The sequence below is a fragment of the Misgurnus anguillicaudatus genome, chromosome 19, assembly GCF_027580225.2.
Source record: "Misgurnus anguillicaudatus chromosome 19, ASM2758022v2, whole genome shotgun sequence".
Taxonomy (NCBI): domain Eukaryota; kingdom Metazoa; phylum Chordata; class Actinopteri; order Cypriniformes; family Cobitidae; genus Misgurnus; species Misgurnus anguillicaudatus.
In genome coordinates this window covers 28,609,992-28,633,575 of record NC_073355.2, presented here as the reverse complement: position 1 = coordinate 28,633,575, position 23,584 = coordinate 28,609,992, and the positions used below count along the sequence as shown (strand labels likewise).

The window sequence follows — 23,584 nt, the reverse complement described above, 5'->3', positions numbered from 1 at the left end:
CTACACTGCCAAGAAATTAAGACATTTATCACGTTTACCGGGAGGATTAATGTGGCATTTCAGGTGCCGTTAGCACGAGAGACAAATTCAATTAAGTTTAAGCGAGGAGATGTCAAATCCATGCAGGGGAAAAGGTGGGAAGAGAAGGAAAACACAAAGAGCACGCACGGAAAACAGAGATGCAGGAAGAAATGGAGGGAGCTTGAAACGGTAAGGAGGGTGGAAAAGTCAGAAAGGGAAACAATTCGGTCGCTCACCATGGCACCAATGCTGTATGTGGCTGCTGGAGCAAGTGCGTGGTTGTAGGGGTCGGCAGCAAAAACTCTTCCGTAACTGTGGAGACACGGAGACATGTCAGAAACATTGTCCGTATTTCTATCCGTGCGCAAACACAAATGTCGTACACTTATATACAGTACACGGAGTGAAGCAACAACTTATATGTAGATGAAAATGACGTCAAAGAAGAAAATATCACATGGCCGTCATGCTGCACAGGGCAGAAAAACATCACTGTCCAAGTTGAAGGGTCATTTGTGCAAGATAGCAGTGTAATTGGTGTATAGTTTATGCGATTGTAAATCAGCACTTTTTCCCAAACTGCATCATTTGGCCATGCATATCTAATGCGTGTCACTTATCAATACACTTGCATGAAAAACCCTTCAATTTTTTGTACTTTCATTTAGGCATATCGATCACACGAAAAAATAAACAGACCAGAGATCAATGTTTCACATGAGAAACGTACCAAAGCATCTGTTCATTATCTATATTAATGTGTGCAACAAAGCTTGTGCTGTAATATATATACTTCCTGGCATTTGTCTCGAAATCTCTCCTTATTCTCCCTCAGAGCTCAAGCAGATTTTAAGATTTAAGAGTGCTGAAAGAGAAAAATAACCTGAAACATCGGCTCCTTTGAGCTTTGTTATGCGTGCATGTTCTTTTTGGACCAGATTAGAGCCAATCGGAGGGTAGGGAAGAGCATAGAGTCAATTTACATATTCTTGCGCTCCTGGCGATTAAGAAGTTAATCCACTGCAAATTAGTATAGGCATTGTTATTCACTACACAGTTGCTCCGTCTTCATATTTCAATGCTTGGCCGAGTATTTTGTTTGACCTGTGTTATCTGTGTTTACATGGGTTAGTTTTAATGAGTATGCCTGCGGTGATCAAACCAAGGCTGCCTCCACGATTCTGGAGCTAGAACTGAGAAGGTGACCCTCAGGATACGGCACCTGGTGAATTAGCCAAGTTTTCAAAAAGTTGATCAAATGAGTCACCTGGCTAGATGTTACTGTAAAATGGTGTGCGTATTCGTTTTCAAGCATTACTGAAATGCGCTATACATTTGCAGATGCGTATGAAAACAATTATCCTATACTAGTCGATGAGTCCCGCTGCTGCCTATTGAGACAGGTTAAAGGCAAAAACCACTGATTTATGAGACTGGTAAGCTCTATGTTTGTTAATGAACACGAGTGACTCGAACATACAGCTAAATTAGATCTGGGCTCTGAGATACAGGTTAATAAATCTCAGTTGGCTGGGATATATCTGCATTATTGACTACATGCTCATTATTTTGGAAAATGTGTGCTCCAGCAGTGCTATTCCTCTAAATGTATTGACTTTTCCCACCAGGAGACTGCACAAGCGTCTGCCTCTGTGCTTTCTTGAACAATATTATGCTGTACTTTTGTGGCTATGATGCTTGTTTTTTTAAATACATAAACCCTTTACTTTCTGATTAGTTCACCCCCCCCCCCAAAAAATGTACTCCTAAACTTGTATGTATGAGTTTTTTTTTTGATGAACACAAAAGAAGATATTTTGATAAATGATGGCAAACACACAGCTGCCGTAACCATTGACTCCCATAAGGGCTGTCACAATTGCCTAATAAATTGTGGCGATTATGACGATTAATTGACTATTTTATTGCTTTGACATTTTATTCTCATACATTTTTTTCTTTGTTCATGAAATAATTTTCACATATTGTTGTGATTATTCAAATTAAATATTTTGCAAGGTTTACCTGGCAGGAAATATTAATACACATAACACATATTTAAAAGTAATCTGATACTGTCTCGTTTATACAGGCGCTGCAGCTCCCCCTTGTGTTTTTAGAGAGATGTGCAATCATTGCGGTGATCTGAAATCATCACGATGAGGTCAAACAATCGCGATGAGACAATGATTTAATCATTGTGACAGCCCTAACTCCCATAGTAGGAAAACAAATATTATGAAAATATTTTAATAAATGATGAAAAATATATTTTATTAAATGATAGTAGGCACACAGTTGACGTTCAAAATAAGTGTTTGGAGTGTCATGTGTGTTGCTTGCGTTTTCAAAATATGTGTTTGTTGCATCATGTGAATCATGCATAACGTGTTTTGTCAAAATAAGTGCCCGCTGCACACGCGTCAAAACCATTTATGATAAAAGAGACGCTCACGTTCACAAAATACACGCAAGACACTCCCTTAACAGTAAACTCTGATTACACACGAGATTATGAGAGTACCTGGCAAACATGAGCATCTCTTTTATCAAAAACCCTTTAGACGCGTCTGCAGCAAGCACCCACCTTGACACGACACGTGATGCACATAGGATCACTCGACGCGCAGAACACATATTTTGAAATTACGAACCACACACATGACGGGCTACATACATGTTGTGACGAACTTCGCATTGAGCGCCTTCGAAAACCGGCCGCCACTGCGTTATACCCATTGAATTCCATCGATTTTTTTCCCTACTATGAAAGTCAAGCTGTGTGCTTACCATCATTTATCAAAACACCTTATTTTGTGTTCATCAGAAAAAAGAAATTCATACATATTTAGATCAACACGAGGATTTGTTGATTTAGAGGATTCATTTTTGGGTGAACTATCCCTTTAAGTTTGTCGAGATGCAAGACATGCAACCTTTGGGGTTATTAGCAATTATTGAACTACGACAATTTGACCGTAATTTGCGAGTTTTTCACTCTTCAAATTACAGATTCCAATTGCGTTTTACAGCAAACAGCTGATGTCTTCGAGAAAGTGGCTTCTGCTAAATTACAGCCCTGTTAGCATATTCATTTTCCCTGGGTAGGAAACAAGAGAAAAAGAAAGAGAGAAAGAAAAAAAGGCTGCCACGAAATCAATGTGCGGATGGACAGATCCATTTTCTTTTCAGTACACTGCCACTAAAACCAGTAACAATCACGCTTATAGGTGTCATTCCGCCGACTACAGCCAATGTGCAAGACGTACACTACATGAGCAACCTTGATCAAACAACGACAACAGCACCACGCACCTCTGAAACAATAACACAAACAACGACAACAAAAGACCCTCACACACACACGAGCACGCACGCACAATCGAAAGGAGATGCTTTTAAAGGGAGGCAGCGAAGGGGAGCGAGGGGGGAAGAAATAAAATGAAGGATGGAACACAGGAAAATTGAGACAGAAAAATCACACAGATTTCAAGCTGGTGACAAGCGTGTTCATTTCACTCTTCACGGAACACATGCCTCTTCCGAGCGGTGGCATGGGAAAGAGTAGCAAAGGATGAGAACTACTGTATGAATGTGATGCCTTCCAGCTATTCTCATGCAGTACTCCAGAACTACTCCACTCGTCCAAAGGGCATTCAAGAAAACGTATTAAGAAACAACGTAACATCTACTAATCAAAGGGGCAGAAATAAGGAGACAGCCGGGCAATAGAAGCACTCACTGTCAGGGTGCATAAAAAAGGGGGATGCTCACTCCCTCGTGGGTGCATCGAGAAAGTGAGGGTGGATTTGGTAATTCATTTATATTTATTTCTTTTACCTGAGGAGGTGTTACAAGAAATTTCATCTGCTGCAACGAAGACGAAATGATTTCTGCAAGAGAAGATAAAATTTACAATGCCGCCTGCTGATTGGCTGGACGGACGAGAGGCGAGGGGGAAGGGAAGAGGAGGAGGAGGGGTGTCAGGGAGGAGGGATGGTATAAATGGGTTTCAGTTCACAAGCGAAAGAACCAGCAGTCCCACACGCGAGAGAACAGTATCGACATGGAGGGGGGAGGGGTGCATGCTGGGAAATGCAAATGTGCACAGGGGAATAAAGAAGAGGGTTAAAAAAAGACATATACAGTATATCAGAGATGAGACTAAATCAGAACTCAAGAAGCACACAGCACACGGGTAAAGCCGGGTTTTAGTCCCCGGACCGGGGCCGATTCAATAGAAACGGCAGCTGTGCCGCGAGATGCTTTGATTCAGCCGCTCTAAATGTCCTCTGCTTTGTAAACCCGCTCTCTCTGTCACTATTGTTCTGTAAAAGTCAAGGAATTGCATTCGCAGCATTACTGAATACTGCTGGGATGGCCTTGAACGGTCACATAAAAGCCAGCTGAAACACCTGAGACTGTGAGCGTTATACAGGGATGATATTGGAAATCATCACAGCACTTATGTCCTACATCATAAACTGGTCTTATGAATAGCGAGAAAACTAGAAAATAAAAAATCATGTACCATGATTAGCTTAAAGGAATAGTTCCCCCCAATGTGAAAATGTCATTTACTCACCCTTAAGCCATCCCAGACATATATGACATCATTTCTTTAGATAAACACAAACAAATCATTTTATACTTAAATGCATTCATGTTATCTTCTTATTTGGGAGCCAACATGGTGAAACTCCGAAATACACAAATATCCATTAATAAAGTAATCCAAATGACTCCACTGGGTTAAAGGTGCTGTGTGTAGATTTTAGCGGCATCTAGTGGTAAGATTTGCATCTAGTTGAAATTGCTACGGAAGCTACGGTAGCCACCACAGGACAAACATGTTGTTGTCCGAGACAACGTAGTGACGAAACATGGTCTGTCGAATAGTTTGTCCGTTTAGGGCTTCTGTAGAAACATGGCGGTGCAAAATAGTGACTTTTGTGTAAGAGGCCCCACAGTGTATGTAGATAAAAACGGCTCATTCTAAGGTAATAAAAACATAACAGTTCATTATGTAAGGTCTTTATATACCACTGATAATATAGTTATGTATATTATTTTGCATTTCTGTCAAGAGATCATCCTAAAAGTTACATAGTGCACCTTTAACTCTTTCCCAGCAGCATTGTAAAAAAGTTTTTTCAAAAGTTCAATGCCTTCTTTAAGTATATAAACAAACAATATATTATCAAATGAAAGAACAGACCCTATGCTTTAAAAAAAATAAAATGTTTCAAAGTGTCTTCATTTCTTCTCTTTTATTACCTCTTAAATATGAAAAAGTTTCTTTAAAAACACAAAATTTTGCATTTATTGCATTTTTGTAAAGGACTTTTGCCAGAGATCAGATTCAGAGCGATCATCAAAACATACACTGAAGTTTTACTGTTTTTGATTTAGTGGATGCTTCAGTAGAGTGCCACCTAGTGGATACTAGTAGAAATATAGATTGCCGTAAAAACTCGTCATTGGCAGGGAAGCGTTTTACGAGATAACTCGTCAATGACAGGGAAAGAGTTAATATATGTCTTCTGAAGTGAAATTATACGTTTGTGAGGAATTTTTTTGTTTGTTTGTTTATTTAGCTATCAATGTGTTGCACATCCATGGCAACATATAGATCAGCATGGCAAATTTAAACTCAATAACATGCCTATAATGGCAAACCAATAAGATTAGACATTATCAACGTGCAAACATATTTGCTTACTGTGCTGATCTGTATGTTTCCATTTTGACAGAATTTTCCTATTTGGGTGAACTATTCCTTTAAAGGAGACATTTCACAAGACCTTTTTAAGATGTCAAACAAATCTTCTGTGTCCCCAGAGTACGTATATGAAGTTTTAGCTCAAAACATCATATAGACAATTTATTATAACATGTTAAAATTTGCCACTTTGTAGATGTGAGCAAAAATGTGGCATTTTGAGTCCTTTCTAAATGCAAATGAGCTGATCTCTGCACTAAATGGCAGTGCTGTGGATGAATAGAGCAGATTAAGGGGCGGTTTTATCCCCCTCTGACATCACAAGGGGAGCACATTTTCAATTACCTATTCACATGCTTGCAGAGAATGGTTCACCTAAACTAAGTTACTGGGTTGTTCTTTTTCACATTTTATAGATTAATACAACCACTGGGAACCCAATTATACACCTTAAACATTAAAAAAGTCAGACCCCCATGAGATGTCCCCTTTAATAAAGACATAATTAAAAATGGCAAAATTACCCCTTTATCTTCACTTATTTTATTATGGGCTGTCAATCGATTAAAAATGTAGATAAATTACATGATATGGATATGAAAAAGTAAAAATTATTACAATATAAATAAATAATCAACCAAATCATCCATTTAATTTCATTTAATAATTCAAAACATTATTTTGAAAGAGAAGTAAAGCATTCTTAATATTCTTAACAAAACTGTTGGTCTATTTACACCTTTGGTAAATTTTAAGTATTGTTAAAAGGGCATGATTAATTGCATTCATTTTCGATTGTGTTAGGTTCTTAATAATTAATCACACTAAATTAACATATTAAATTGACAGCCCTAATTTGTTTCAAAGTTTATACCTAAAGAAACAATAAAGAGAGGACTATGTATAATTCAGAGGACTTTTTGGAATGCTGACAGGATTTGGGTAAATGGTGCATTGTGGGTAAATAAACATGACTTGCATGAGCCGTATCATTGGTTGCATTACACAGGCTTCATGAGTCACTACACAGGTGTGACAAATGATGTGTCACAGCCTGATCTCAAGTCTAATTAGAGACATAGGTTGTCCGCCATATTGCCAGGCCCCTTTTAATTGCCGCTTGGAGCTATATTTAATAACTAAATGAATCATTCGTTCCCGTTAAGCATTCAGATTGAATCGGCCCTCTTAATCATGTTAGGGCGCTTGTTTTGAACACAACGGTCTATTCGGCATGGCAGTATTGACCGTTCCGATGCACAAACACACAAACAGATACACTCACACACAATCTTGGGAGTAAAGCCCAATGCAAACATGCATTAGATACATGCATCACTTTATATATATATTTCAGAGTGCCTTAAAAATGAATACAAACTCAGATGTGTGTCTGCTTCAGAAACGTCCATACACATTACAGACTAAACATGCACTTTATGAAAACAATAAATTTACAAGCATTTTCAAGCAGTACCGTACTACATAAACCATATCATATACTGTAGACTCTGTTACATTGCGATCAAACTTGTATTCACTATTTATTTATCCTTTTCCTAATCTGTCTGTGAAATCCAGGCTATATTCTCATAATCTGATTATGAGATTAAGAGCATCAAAGTTTTGATCTTTGACATGGCCTTACTCAGTCAATATTAAAGACATCAAGGTTATATCTCCACAAAATGTTCTTTACATTATAAAGTAAAAAAGACTTTAGCTACAGACTGGGTCACATATCTGATTCAAATTGAATGTAGCACAGATTTTGTGTAAGGTACAAACAGAATCAGACATCTGCCCAACATATCTACATTGTTAGCAGCAAAATTGGCTTATGTACTGAATAGATGGGCTTCAAAAAAGCTTACTGAGTTCCCCTAGCTTCCTCTACAGATGCTACCCCAACCCTGGGGGCTTCTATCCGGTCCAGGGAGCACCAGAAACACGCCTGACACCACATGGATACGGGCCACCTCAACCTTTCCTCAACAAGCTTGGCGGGTACAGAGGTCAGCTGGTGCTGATACAAACACAGAATTAGAGAGATGGAGGAAGCGAGGCTACTGTGTACCACTGACCCATCTGGCCCCGGACGGCAGCTGTTCAGATGAGAATGACAGAGCCTTGAGCTTTAAGAAGTGATTTGAGCGCACGAGAGAGAGAAAGAGAGAAGCCCTGACCCTGAATCCGCCTCTTAGCGCCACCTCCAGATGTGAGGTTGACCCTGGAGATCTCTGACAGACAGCAAGTGAAGTTCTGATAGAGAGCATTCAGACGAAGCATCGTCCTTCGAGAAACAACAAGAAACCAGATGTGGTGGCTACATCTAATGGGAAAGCTTTGGGAAAGCAGGTGTCAGAGAGCACCGCCTTGATAAGATTTAGCTTTGACGCACTGATATCCACCGCCGCTGAAGGCGAGAGATCAACCGAAGAAGTCAAAAGGTTCGCAGGATTAACGGAGATCAGAGTCGATATCCTTCATGCGAGGTGATAACGTCTTACAATGCTGAGAGGTTATTTTAACACAGACTGAGCAATTAAACTCTGGAAAAATGTTACTCATGTTGCATGAATAATTTACTTTTTATGAGGTTGGAGAGATTATAAGTCATTTACATTACAGATTAATAATTCAATCGTTTAAATCCAAAAACGTAAAAAATGTATGAGGTCTAACAATCATAACAATCATTTATAATCTCTATTAAGAAAGACCAGCCCAAATAATTTCGCCTAGCCGTGCTAATTTGTATGTTCGGCTGTAGTTTCGATTTCCCAAAGCGACTTTAATTTTGCAAATGTGTCTAAGGGTAACAAAAATAATTCAGATGTTCTTGAGGGGCTCTGAATTTATAAAATCAATCACAGAGATTTTTGCAGAAATTAAGTAAACTTACTGAGCATTAGCATTAGATCTCCCCATTGGCAAAGCAATGACCATGTCTACCTTTTTTAATAATTTTAATCCAAATTAAATCAGAAATTTTTAGGCACAGAACTTTATTAAACAGAGACATGACACGAGGCTATATGAATGACAGTCATATCTTTGTCAGCCTATTAAAAATTTGGGATGCATTTCATTTTTTCACCTAACTACACTGCAAAAAATGATTTTCAAGAAAAAAATGTCTTAGTTTTTTTGTCTTGTTTTCAGTAAAAATATCTAAAAATTCTTAAATTAAGAGGCTTTTTCCTGATGACCAAACGACCCAAGATGAAGGGGTGGTTTCCTGGACAGGGATTAGCTTAAGGAAATATAACTAGTTTTAACAAACCTTCCCTGACATTTTGAGGCAAATCAAAGAGCACTAATATATTTTAAGATATGTCAGTGCAGGTTGTTTTCAGTTTGGACACCCCTTACATTTATTTTAGTCTAGGACTAGTCTAATCCCTGTTCGAGAAACCGCCCTAATAAGTCTAGTTTTTAGACCAAAAATATAAAATTTAAGTGATTTTGTGCATAAAACAAGCAAAAAAAATCTGCTAATGGGGTAAGCAAAAAAATATTGAAAAGTTTTCTTAAACACTAAATTCAAGAAAAATTCAAGAAAAATTTGCATACCCCATTGGCAGATTTTTTCCTTGTTTTATGCACAAAATCACTTAAATTTGATATTTTTGGTCTAAAAACTAAAATAATTTTCTTGGGTCGTTTTGCTCATCAAGAAAAAGCATCTTAATTTAATAATTTTAGAATTAATAATTTTTAGATATTTTTACTTGAAAATCATTTTTTTGCAGTGTAAATAAAGAAAATGTTAAAGGGGCCATGGCATGAAAATCTGACTTTTTCCATGTTTGATTGGGTCCCCAGTGCTTCTATCAACCTAGAAAATGTGAAAAAGTTTAATCCAGTAACTTAGTTTTGGTAAACCATTCTCTACAAGCACATGAAAAATTAGGTTGTTAAAATGTGGCTCTCCTTATGATGTCATAAGGAGCTCTTATTATAATAATACCTCCCCTTAATCTGCACTATCCAACCACAGCACTGCCATTTAGTGCAGCGCACAATTGAGTTTTAATTGCAACAAACCACCCTCATTGTGATCAGTGTTTCAATTCTGCTAATTTGCATTTTAAAGGACACACCCAAAACGGGACATTTTTGCACACACCTACAAAGTGACAATTTTAACATGCTAAAATAAATTATTTATATGGTATTTTGAGCTAAAACTTCACATATGTGCTCTGGGGACACCAAAGATTTATTTGACATCTTAAAAAAGTCTTGTGCCATGGCCCCTTTAATGCAAACAGATCTACTGAGTACTGAGCAAGTTATGCTTTGTGTGTGAAAAAGTCACCATCACAATATAAAACACTGTGGGTGGATTGCTATGTGGTTGCTGAGGTGTTCAGACATCTGAATCAAAGGAGTCCAGCTTTTAGTCTCTATCAAATCGTGGTCCATAGTTACGAATTATTCAACAGTTTACTACGTCTACCACGTATAAAAACTGAATTTATCACTTACTGTACTAAAACATAGAGTTCCAATAAATGTGCCTTTTGTATCGACTTTTCCCATTTCTATTGCTGTTTTCTCTTTTGTAGCAGAAATGTAAAAGCTGTATTACCTTCAAATGTTCCTGACCGTATCTATGTCTTTCTGTTTTTATTGCACATAGATTTTATTCTGCTTACAGGCATAGGGTTATAAATATATAAATACCTACAATATATAAACAACTCCAGCCAGAGTATAAGATCTTTACATGATTGCTTAACAGGAAAGTAATCGAACCGTCCGAAAATCTGATTACCGCAATACCATAAAAGATTTTTCATAACAGAACCCACACGACATGACCAAGGGCCTTTGGAATCAATAGCTTGGTTTTGTATGACTGTCTGACACTAAAACCCTACTGTATGTAAGGAGTAGGACACATACAATCACCCAGACTCTACGACATGCAGCTCGTAGCCGGCAGACACCAGAAAATTGATAAACACAAGACTCCCCCCATTCACGGCTTTAAAATGGACCAAGAGCTACACGCACATACAATACACACTCTGGAGACCAATGATGATCACATAAACATGATGTAATGATGATGATCACCACTCACGACCGATCGGGTGTGTTTCACAGCACACGACTTATGGAGGCATGCAGGGAAACAGTTGACAGATTATGACAGCGCTGCTAGGATGACATGATAATCAAGTGTTGCTTCATCTAGTTAGGACTGCACAATATCGGCTGTTACATGTCGGATGACAGCATTACAATCATTATTGCCATTTACAGTCACGAGCAGATATGCTTTAGTGTCATGCGGATGTTTTGCAATCACATCAAGGCTCGGATTTGCTTTATTCTTGATGGCGTGCCATCTGCAATAAGCTCGCGCTCACATTATTGACAAAAGAAAAGGAACGCGAAATCAGCCAAGACGATTTCCTCCGGTCGTCCTGCCAAATGGGCTTTTGTCTCATCTCTGAGGACTGTCAGGTCTATCCCACTTCATTTCGCAGTTGGAGTGGATGCGCATCGCCGTTACATTTACAGTGACATCACATTTGGTTTAATTTGCCAATTACTGCACTGGGCACCGTGATATCCAACACTGGATGGGAGAATTAGGCTAATAAATCAGGCTGGCCTTTTTTGCGTGCCTGCCTCTGCTCGTGAGAAAGGGAGAGCGTTTGACCTCAGAGGAGTAAGGGTGAGAAAGAACGATGGCGCCCCGGCGGGGGTGGGTGGGTGTGAAGGGCCCCGCCGGAGGGCCAGGTAAGGTGGTGTTGTCAATGGTGTGCAGGCAGTGATGTGTGCCTTACCTGTCACTGTAGGCAGCAGCGGTAGCAGTAGCAGGCTGAGCGTATCGGTAGGCAGTGTAACCACCCTGGAAACAAAACACACATTTGCTCACACGGGCTGTTTGTATCAACTGTTTAGACAAGTTAAGGGTTGGGTGTTTGGGTTTGATCTTGTATGTAGTATGACACATTTAAAATCTCATGGAGATGAAGACGCATGGAGCGTATTTGGAGAGAGACAGAGATCATCGCATTCATTCGTCGATTCACGGCGCGAGCGCTGATCTCATACCATACTCCAAAAGAGGGGAAACATGTCATAATCATAGTTATTAAAAATGCATAATCTAATTACAAAGCAGCTGCCTTATGTGGGTGCATTGTGTGACTCAACCTACTTTCTTATTCCTCTCATGCGCACATCTGAGGATTAATTATGTATCCATGTCATACAACACTACTTAGAGAAAAGAGCTCATTTTAACGTGGAACAGAAACATCAGATGTTTAGTAAAGAGAAAACAGGCCAAACAAACACACATCAAGTTAAAAGCATATGCAGCGATACACTCATTTGCATACTGGAAGAACAGCAAGGTTCCACGGTGCAAGAGGTGGCTGTCTCCCTAAAATATTTCCTCATGTCTATTTCTGGTTATGAATAAAATCTGTCCAGCTCAGTTTCTTTCTAACAGCTAAAAGATACAAAGACATTATAATTTGAGTATTGTACCTTTTAGCTGCTCTGGGTAAATATAAGAATATTATGGCACTTTTCCATTGCATAGTACAACACGGTTTGGTTTGGGTCATGTCGGGTCAGCTCACCTCACTTTGGCTTGATAGCTTTTCCATCGAGTTTAGTAACACTTCAGAGTGGGAGGGATTATAGACGTGTTGTTATAATTGCGCTGCCTACTGCTGGAACATCATACATGCGAGAGTGCGTTGTACATTCCCATACATCCATTTATTTCTCAGTCCGCCACAAAATAAAAATTGACCGCAAATAGATGCACATCGTGTTTATCACTACCTCTGTCTCACATGACAGTTTCTGTACAAACACCTGTGGCGATAGTCGACCCGCTCCGCTGAGCCTCATTTAAGTTACATTTAAGCATATATGTGGACGTCTGGAAAAAATGTTATGGTGTTTCTGATTCACAACCTGTGGATGTTTTTTATCGCTAAAAGGGAGTTTGGGAACTTACAGCAAAGCACAGATGACAACAGGTTTACTCGAGACAGCGCAAGCTAGCATGAAGGTAAAGCTAATCCTAAACATTATAGCGATGACGCTGATTCTCTCAGACCAATCAGTGATCTACAGTGTTTTCGCTCAGTGTTGTTTTCATCAACAATGACGATAACAAAATGATTTCGTTGACGCACCTCTTTTTTATGACGCTAACGCGACGATGACTAGCTAAAAATGTCTCTAAGGTGACGAAAACCTCACGCTTTCGAGTTTTCGTTGACGAGACGGAACGAAAATTATTATAAGTCTGACGTTCACAATGCATGTCATTTCTGCATATTTTCCGTGAAATCTGTCTGTTTTTAGCTAAAAAGTATCAGCAATGCTGCCGCTTCCTATCCTTGTTTTGGGTCAAACAATCCCACTCACGCCCACCACCCGGCTGCCGCCATGCTGCGCACGAGCACCATATTTAAAACAACAACACACCTGCGCCTGTGGAGAGTACGAAGGACAGTATCGGTGACGCCAAAAAACGGAAACGACAAGATTATTTATGGACATACTTTCAATATAATCCATCAGACAGAAAAACTGAATGAATATTGGAGACGACGGTAAACGTGGCCACAAACTAGGTGGGAAGAATACCACCAACCTTAAGCAGCACCTGAAGGCTCATCACGCTAATATTTTTTAAAGGTAACTAACGCTGTTAACAGATCATATACATTCAATTTTACTTGACATTCGACTTGTGACACATTTCATGGTACGCTTAAGGTTTTACATATATCTACTTGTCAAGCCCATTTCCAATACTTTTTGTGGTGTATTTAAATAAGGCAAGGCACTGTTTCTCAACTTTATAAGCGAGGTCTCAGCGTAACACACAAACTCAACATGAGGGTATATCGGACTTTTTTGTTAAGACGTGCCCAGAAGGCACACCGACTAAAACAACGGCAGACCTCAGGGACAACCTTAATGCACATTTAATAGTATTAAATACACCACACTTTTTAACCTAAAGTAATACTAAAATTGACCTAAACTTGACTAAAACCTTTTTGCGTTTTCATCAACTAAAACCTTTTTGTGTTTTCGTCGACTAAAACTTGACTAAAACTAACAATTTTATAAGTGACTAAAATGTGACTAAAACTAAAAGCATTTTCGTCCAAAAGACTAAAACTAAAAGAGCTGCCAAAAACAACACTGTTTACGCGTCACGTTTTGGTATCAACTCGTGTTGCACTGTAAAACCTAGCAGTTAACTTAACTAAAACCATTTAAGTAAACCGATTGCATTAGGCCATTTAAGTTTTAAAACACATAAATTTAAGTACTGTAAACTTGAGTCATGTGCAATTATGCACTTATATTTAAGTAGTGTGAACTTAAATATAAGTGCATAACTGCATATGACTCAATTTGTTTAAGCTCACAGTACTCAAACGTATGTGTTTTAAAACTAATGCAACCGGTTTACTTAAATGGTTTGAGTTGAGTTAACTTTTAGGTTTTACAGTGTGCTTGGAACCCAGACCGAGGTGTTACAAAAAATGTATAGGGTACTACGAACTGAACCCAGTGGAAAAGCTCCCAAAAGTAAGCTTACCAAAAACCAAACAGTGGGGTACTATGCAATGGAAAAGCACCATTAATGACTCATCATGCACTTCTAATTTTTGTACAATCGAATGCTCCTCAGAATGATAATGTTATTCCCCTTATAAACCCTAGCAAAGAAGAATTATAGTTAATTGCTTTAATGTAACTACTGCAGAAAGTGATATGTCTCACCGAAACGTCTGCTTTCAATAAGAAATGTCAACACACACAAAAAAAACTGTTATTAAGTGATTTAAAGTGTGTGTGTTTTTTAAAGCATTTCTCAGTAACATGACAGAAGCTCAGTCGTTTTCAAAATAGCTTCTTTTTTTCAGTACATTTAACAATGAGCAGCAGTGTAGCATTAGATAACGCTACGATTTTATCATAATACATTAAACACAATTTTACAGCCAAGCTAACTAAGGCATTAATCAACTGCAATGGGTACAATGTGCACTACACTCCCTCTTCATATGTAGTCTGTTTTATCTGTGTAAATCAGTTCATTCGAATTATTAATTTTAATGAACCAATTAAAAAAGAGCGTTTCTGTGAAGCATTTACATCTCACCATTTTACTGTAGTAAAATAGTTGAATGTCACTATTTTTCAACTGAGAAATGCATCAGTTGTATTGATTTTATTTAATGCAAATTCAGTTTAAGGATGTTTGTAGAGCATTACATAAGCAGGGCAACATTTATGGGTTCGATTCCCAGGGAACACAAATACTACCGAAACGCACACTTTCTCCACGGTCCTGTCCCTCAGCTCACCTCTGTTCCCTTACAGTCTCTCTCTCTCTCTAATGACTCACAGAGTAATTCAATGCTCCCACCACGTGGCGGCCCTTTAACAAACCATTTCATTTACTCGCACACAACAGCGAGAAGGGAAAACCTAGGCCTGATACATCTGGGGCCGAATGTAAAGCCGCTGTGACAGGCCACAGAGCTGAAGGATCGCGCAGGGGCCCTTTTACTCACCAGCGCTGTCATCTCTGACAGACGGGGGCCGCGGGCATCTACATGTCTCTGAAGCTCCATTAGGCTTGGTCAACTAACCTCGGGAAAACTGACAGCGTGTGCAGGTGTGGCGAGAGCAGTGGCCAGGACTTTACCGCTAAGACGCGCATCTGGAGAGCGGCTGCGATTTATCATTATGACTCACGGTGAGAGACAGTGAGAGGGATAGATAGGGCTCCACTGACTCCTAAATGCTCCTATCTGTCCGTGGTGCATGCCGACATAGCGGCCTTATCATGGTTATTGATGTGTGCGGTGCGTTTCTCATACTTTTACTCGAGTGCGTGTTTGCCTGCCACGTCCACTTGATGGTCCAGGCCCACATACTTGATGGCCCAGCATATAGACGACACACTTGAAAGGACTCCACCAAGGGGTATAATACAGAATCAGACGGCTTCACGGCGACCTTTCTAGTGCTTTATGCAAATATTACAATAGCTACTTAGGAAACATCCACTTATTGCTGTATGTACGCATTCAATTAGGAGCTTGAGTCTGAATTGAAACATTAATGTAAAGACCATGAAATTGCTCAATGGATTTTACTGATGTAAGGAGATTTCCTACTTGCTTTTTGTTTGCAGGTGGCATTATGGGGAAGGTTGTTCTCATTTTAGGGATATGACTACAATGTAGTCAAAAACTTGACTTTTTGAAAAATTTGACGTATTCATGACATTGTTGTCAAAATTATCAGTGTTTACTTAGGCTACGTTTACATGGGAACGATCTGAAAAGAAACCGCAAAAGTGATGTTGCGTTATCACTTTTTATTCCGCGTTTATACGAGCATTCTGAGGGGGAAATCTGCGTGCATATGGTGACGCAAAAGTGTGTGATATTCGATGTAGTATGCACTCAAGGCGGCTAGGTGGCACTGTGAAGCACTGACAGACAACAACACCAAGTCCATGTGCCTACATACAACCTTCTTCCTGGTTCTCCCAGGTCTCGTCCAAAGCCGTCTGGTTTGCCTCAGACGAATTGGCGCATCAACAGTTTCACTGAGGTAATTAATGCGCCTTCTCTGATCAGCAATACTTGCTGTGAATAATTCGACAAAACTGCGGGAAAGACTTGTATATTTATCAGAGCAGCTATGGCAACTTGAAGGTCCGACGTATGGAAATAATCTGACATGTTTGTTGTTATTTTCCTGAACTGGCGCATGCCTGTGACGTAAACGCGTACGTGACGAGAGCCATCGTGAGCAGACTTTTGCGTTTTTACTCTTTAGACGAGAACGCGACTCTAGATCGTTTTTAAGATTTCCACTCTGAAGGGTGGTTTCACTTTTTTGCGTTTTAAAGCCCCCAAAACGCTGTCGCCGTGTAAACGAAAGGCACATTCGATAAAATATTTTTTCGTTTTCACCCTCGAGCGTTCTCGTGTAAACAGGCCCTTAGATCTGCCAAAACGAATAAAATGCTGTATTATGCATGCCAGGTCAGTAGTGGTTACTTTGTAAAGAAACACTACGTTTACATACACCTTCTTCTACAGCGCATTAAATACAAACAATGAAGATGGTGAAAGCATCAAGGTGAACAACGCATTGGAAGCTTGAGGAACATTGCAGTTGTTTTTTTACTAACAGTTTTTTGGACCATAAAGTGACAAAATTGACGGGTTAAAGGGATATTCCACTTTTTTTGGAAATAAGCTCATTTTCCAGTAGTAATATTACGCACTGCCCGAAAATAGTCCCCTGCCATTGAGAAAGTAACCAAGGGGACTATTTTCGGGCAGTACGAAATATCACTACGCCTCCTGCAGCCATGTTACAGCTGCAAAGTCACTGATTATTACGCCAGTTTGAGAGTATAGTTCCTAGCCATATCTGCCTAAAAAAATCGCAGCTTTTAATTTTCTGTTGGTCTTAGTACACGATGTAACTACAAAAGGGTCAAGTTTTAAATAGGAAAAATATTGAAACTTTTTGGTTATTTTTTAGAGCGATGCTAATGGTCTAATCAGATTCAATGGATTGTGCTAAGCTATGCTAAAAGTGCTAACGCCAGACTCGGAGATCAGCTGAATGGATTTAAAAACGGTAAGAATCAAATGTTTAACTGTAGGGGAGCTGGAAAATGAGCATAAAAAAGTGGAATGTCCCTTTAATAAACATATTATCTTAACTCTTTCCCCGCCAGCGTTTAAAAAAAGAAAATTATCAGCCAGCGCCAGCATTTTTTATGATTTTTACAAAAGTTTAATGCCTTTCAGAAAATATTATTTTTTAAATATATAAACATACAATATATCAAATAAAAAAACAGACCCTCTGCTTTCAAACAAAATAAAAATATCACCTCTCAAATATAGGAAGGTTTACAAAATTTTGAGCAAAACCTGAGATAATTGCATTTTTGTGAAGGACTTTTGATTGAAATCAAGATGCAGAGCGATCCTCAAAACTTACACGGACATACAGCTGCTTGCCCTAAAGCGATACATCCGGGTTTTATAAGCCACTTGGTGGATAATAGCGGTTATTGCGGAAAGCCAGAAATATTCGTTATTGGCAGGGAAGCGTTCAATGGCGGGGAAAGAGTTAAGTAGCACAAACAAAATCCTGTACACAAAGCATATTTAACAGGTTATGCATGAGCAGGATGTCACCGCTTTTAAAATGATGTGTTTTTGTAGATTACATAGAAACGTTAACGTCGTTGTTTTTTCCAAAACGTGCACTTTAATACCAAAATTTAAAAGGTTGCATTTACAGGACCCTAAAACTATTTTGTCGTGTGAAAGAATAGCCAACGCATTAAAACGTTCATGTTGTTGTCGTAAGTAAAAGTTCCTTTAGACAACATCTAACTATGGTTTTCTCTGAATGATAAAGTCTGTAAAATTATACTTTTAGGAGTTCAGTAGCATACCGATAATTTCTTCAGAGGTAACAAGCATGGACTACAAGCAACAAAAATCATGTGGTTTCTAATATAAAGGTTTCCAATCATCAATGGTGTTGCGAATGGATTTATTTGTTTGGAGTGATTCAGCTATGGGTATTTCTGGATTTTGTAGAAATGAAAGCAAGTCGCATGCGGCAGGCACAGAGCTTTTCGTATTACGCATTAAATGGAGAAATATCATACACCCTGGGTTGTCTTCATTATTTTGGTAGATCTTCTTTCTGCTTTATTGCTCCCCTGCATGCGGTGCATATTCGGTTTCTCTTTGTTTAACTCATTCATCTCAGCGTCGTGATACACATTTGTCACATCCGTTCTAGCGTAGCTTTATTTTCCAGGCCTTTTCCAACCCTCAGTAAAATTACCAGAGCACTCAAATTAAGCCTGGTAATAAACAATACAGTTCTTGAATAGTTTCTAATGAATATTAGATGATCTTATCGCGGTGGAACAATCAAACCCCGCGAGTGTGGCACTCCACTAATGACAAAGGGAACAGAGGAAGCATTACAGCAGCCTTTTTGCCATTTCCACACACATTTGTCCTCTGTACAATTTGTTTCGTCCCAGAGGAGGGTGAATTGGCGGAGATACATCAGGCTGTGTCAGGCTCAATGAGACACGGCCTTGAGGAGAGCAAGACCTCGCTCCCTGCCAGCTACACCACCTCGGCTCCAGGGGCATCTGCTGGACGTAATGCGTGACATTGCAGTTAAACGCACAAGGCTTTTACTCAAACCTACACTACACTTCTCAACATGGCACACAAAAAAGGACCTGCACGGCACAGATAGATGCCAGCAACACACACTTGGTATGTATGTAACAGCAAGTTAACAGGCGTATTTGATTCATCAAATTTTTTACATTGCATTTAGCAGATGCTTGTATCTCTAGTGCATTAAAAGAGTATTTGTTTTTCCGGGAGTTGAACCCATAACCTTTTGCACTGCTCTACCAACTGACAGGAACAATACAGTACAATACAATACAAACATTTGGAGTAATCATATCTAAATGCATACTGGACAATTTCCTGTATTCCCCGTATTTTTGCATATGTAGAGAAATAGTGTGAAAGTTAATACAAGTTACTGTACACTTCATCCCAGCATGCTCTACTTTCGGTCATTTAGTCACACCCAAACTAACAATGGACCCAAGGGCCACTTCACTGCCACTGATACCCATGCACTTTGGCTAGCTCTTATTCTCATGGAAAAATGGCTTTGAATGTGTGTGATGGTCTTGTGATGTAATTATGAAGGCTAACAATAAAAACAACAATGAATTTTACAGTCGGAAGGTGATGAGTAGGGCGGGAGGGGGGCATATACATGAACATTCGAGGACGGCATGCGAATACTTACATAAATATCTGCACCATAAAATCCGTCCTGGTAAACAACACTGGAAAGATGCAAACACACACGCACACCCAGACAAACACAAAACAAACAAAAGACATCAATAGTGCATGTTCCCATGCAAGCAATACCAACCCCATCGCTCGCCAGGGTTAGTAAAACAGAATAAGTCATATGCACAAACTGAATAAGACAGACTGAAGGTCTCTTCAAGCATTTAAGAAGTATACTTGTGTGAGGGCTTTGTACCGGGACCACAGTGAGCTCATGCATGACTTGTCGTTTGCTTAAAATGCATTTTTGTTATTATCAACATTAGGAATATTTGAAAATACCACTGTCCGGTTATTCTCAGATGATATATAAAGAGAATCAGTTATTAAATTTTCTTATAGTGCAGTATACATGTTATTTAAACATTTGATTTTTTTTAGGAAATGTATCCCAATCTTCCATTAACTTGATGGAATATTCAGCACTCCAAATCTAACCAACAACATTATCCTAATAATACTGTTTGCATACTGATTAAGTGTGGTCGTCTTTTTTTTGCATACTGAATGTGTCAATTTACATAAGACACTAGGAGAATTTTTAAAGAACCCCACACAGTCTCCTTCAATACCATTCGCTTGCAGTTGCGCACGTAAAACATCATCATCTGACTGACAAATCCTTCTGCGTTCAGTGGTTTGACAGGATTTTACATTACTAAAAGAAAAGCTAAAGGCCATCGACCATGACATACAGTAATGGCACAACAGCTCACTGTCAACGCTACTCGCAGGATGCACCTCTCAAGGCACGGACTACATGGTGCATTGGTTTGTGTGGTGAGCTAGAGATGCATGCATGTTACAGCAGCCCGGTTTGAGGAGGAAGGGGGTGGTGAGGGTGTTGCCATAAGAGAGGACTGAAGGTGAACTTGTGTGTATATGCAGGGTCCGTCTACTCACCCTCCATAGGCTGGGATGTGTGGGGGAGGCGCGGCTGCCCGAAACGTGTTGTAGACGGTGCGCCCTCTTCCTCGTAAGTGTGCCCCTCTGTAGGCGGCTGCCGCCGTGGCTGCTGGGTATGGGAAGCCTGGCACTGTGGGAAAAACATGCATCAGACACTGGAGACCAGCACCAACATGTATACTCTTAAAAATAAAGGTGTTCGAAAGGGTTCTTCACACCCAAAAACTATGTTGGTTCTCCAAAGTACCTTTCTTTCATACGGTTTTAAAGTCGGAAAAATGTTTGGAGACAAACAAGGTTCTGTGGATGTTAAAGTGGACATTTCACACTTTTTTAAGATTTCAAATAAATCTTTGGTCTCCCCAGAGTACATATGTGAAGTTTTAGCTCAAAATATCATATAGATAATTTATTATAGCATGTTAAAATTGACACTTTTTGGGTGTGTCCTTTAAAATGCAAATGAGCTGATCTCTGCACTACATGGCAGTGCCGTTGGATAGTGCAGAATAAGGGGATGTATTATCCCCTGCTGACATCACAAGGGGAGCCAAATTTCAATGGCCTACTTTTCACATGCTTGCAGAGAATGGTTAACCAAAACTAAGTTACTGGGTTGATCTTTTTCACATATTCTAGGTTTATAGAAGCACCGGGGACCCAATTATAGCACTTAAACATGGAAAAAGTCAGATTTTCATGACATGTCCCCTTTAAAGGATGTTTATTATACCATACAGCCAGACACAGAACCATTTAGGAACCGTTTTTTAATGTAGATATGTGTGTGTGCACGTGCATCCATTAATTCATCAGAGGCGGACACTACTTCAGTATTTTTACTTTCTACATAAAAGTAAATTTTATATTATTCGTATATCATCAGTGTTTTTCTTTGGAAAACATGCATTCCAAAGCATATTATCATAATTTTTACTCCACTACATTTCACAATTTCAAGTTTTTGGTTTATATTTAATATTTAAGTACATTAAACATCTAATTTTTTTTTACTTTCACTTAAGTAAAAAGTACTTTTGTACTTTCACTCAAGAAAAGTAAAAGTACACAATTGTTATGTAATTAGGTATTAAATCAATTTTAATATGCAATATAATACAAACTATGATTCTATGCTTTAGAATATAGTGAAATTTTTTTTAGTAAAGTATTTTTTTCCCAAGACAAACACTTGCTTGGAAAATGCAAATAAAATACTTAAGTAGTGTCCACCTCTGTAATTCATAATCTTATTCAAACAAATAAAATATGCTTTATGACCAGCTGCACTACTTCCTGAACTTCAGCCAGCTCCTTGTTTCCTGTCTGCCCTCACTGGACAAACCGATTAATCCAGCCGTGCCCGACCTCAGTAGTCAAATCAACAATAATCAGACACATCTGGATTAATCAGCTCGTCCAACAATGGCAGACAGGAAACAAGGAGCTGGCTGAAGTTCAGGAAGTAGTGCAGCTGGGCATAAAGCCTATTACAGAATAGCAACAGCATTGCAAAAGAGGGCTTTCATTTCTCTTATGGTAGGGGAATTCTTATTAACACAATTTGTTGTTATTCTTATTAAAACCATTTTTGTTCTTTTTGAAATACAGTACAAGGGATGATCTATGATGTCACACTCGTGTGCATGTTAAAATATGCCGTCGACGTTAACATATTAGCGTAGGAGAAATGCCTACGAAGAGTTCAGCAGCTTGACCCGTCTTGATAAAACACAGTGCAATTTTTAACAGAGGTCATTTCGATAGTGAACTTTAAAGGTACAGTCACAAAAACAAGCTGTTTAATTCTAAGGGTCAAAGAGATTGTAATGTAAAACGTAATGACTTAAAAGCGGAAAAATGTTATAAAATGATCAAATATGAGCCCTTTGATACACCAGTATACTGCCACAATACCTGTTACTTCAATAAATCTGCCGCTGCAGAATGGTGCCCTACCTCCATATACACCAGCAATTAGCTAAAAACTCTAACAATGAGTAATAACTGAACTATGGGAGGCATACAGACCTCTCACGCTTGGTAAAAACAGTACGCTTTGTATTGTTGCTAAATGATCATTAAGTTTAATAGGGCGTCGGAGGTGAAAATGACTATTAGGAGGCTTAATTTGAAATGGCTGCGGGGAAAGGGTTGGGAAAGAAGTGGAGTTGATCTATTCTTTAACATTACAGGTTTATGAAGTGGGATCATATAAATGTCTAAAAGAGGCACTGAATCTTTCATCTGGCTAATAAAAAATTAAGATTTCAAGAAGGGGTTTGCATGATGTAGAAAGGAGAGAAGGATTGTTTCATTTGACTCTTTGTCACCTTGGATATGTCTAGCTTTCAGACAATGGCCCACAGCTGTCATTCTATATAATGAAGTGAAACCCTGTTAAAACGTAGTACCTTTCAAAATATAGAGGAAGATAAAGTTTTTATTATATAATATTTGGTATTTTACAGTTAACATTAAGGTAAATGACCGATTCATCTTTAAATGTCTGTGGTTAATTAAAAAAAATAAATAACAAAAATCCAATACAACTCAAAGATTTGTTTTTAATTTGTTTCTAGGTGTATATTAGATTTTTCAGTGTGGACCCTGTTATTTATTTGATTCTGCCATTACATGCAGCCATGTTTGAAATATGCTGCGCACACGTTTGCATATTTGCAGTGGCATCACTTTGATGTGTAGAATGTGTCCCGGGGAAAATAAATATGAGATGTATTTAGCATGAATATTTACAGTATAAACAACTTAGAGAATGCACTTTCATTTAGAACGATGAAGGGTGGAGGGAAAGATGAAAACAGAGAGAGAGAGAGGAAGAGAGAGAGAGAGAGAGCTACAGTAAGTGCCGGTGAATGAGAAATGGGAGCGTACAGCAAGATCGAGCTCCAGGGGGATGCACAGGAGAGCAAGTCCATTTTATTGCTTTGAGAGCGATTAC

General features: G+C 38.9%; 1 protein-coding gene across 18 annotated transcripts in view; it reads right to left on the bottom strand.

Annotated features, from left to right (window-relative positions):
- rbfox1 (RNA binding fox-1 homolog 1) overlaps positions 1–23,584 on the bottom strand; it is a 330,856-nt gene that overhangs the window by 2,497 nt on the left and 304,775 nt on the right. For 12 of the 18 annotated variants that reach the window (XM_073857354.1, XM_055194133.2, XM_073857346.1 and 9 more), the window contains 4 exons: positions 20,620–20,752; positions 19,667–19,706; positions 11,551–11,615; positions 258–333 (listed from right to left, as the gene is read on the bottom strand). In XM_073857354.1, coding sequence (XP_073713455.1) covers positions 258–333; positions 11,551–11,615; positions 19,667–19,706; positions 20,620–20,752 — 314 coding nt within the window. Of the gene's footprint in view, positions 1–257; positions 334–3,861; positions 3,915–11,550; positions 11,616–19,666; positions 19,707–20,619; positions 20,753–23,584 lie in introns of all 18 variants that reach the window. The other 6 variants (XR_008641739.2, XM_073857348.1, XM_073857352.1 and 3 more) reach the window with 3 other exon arrangements.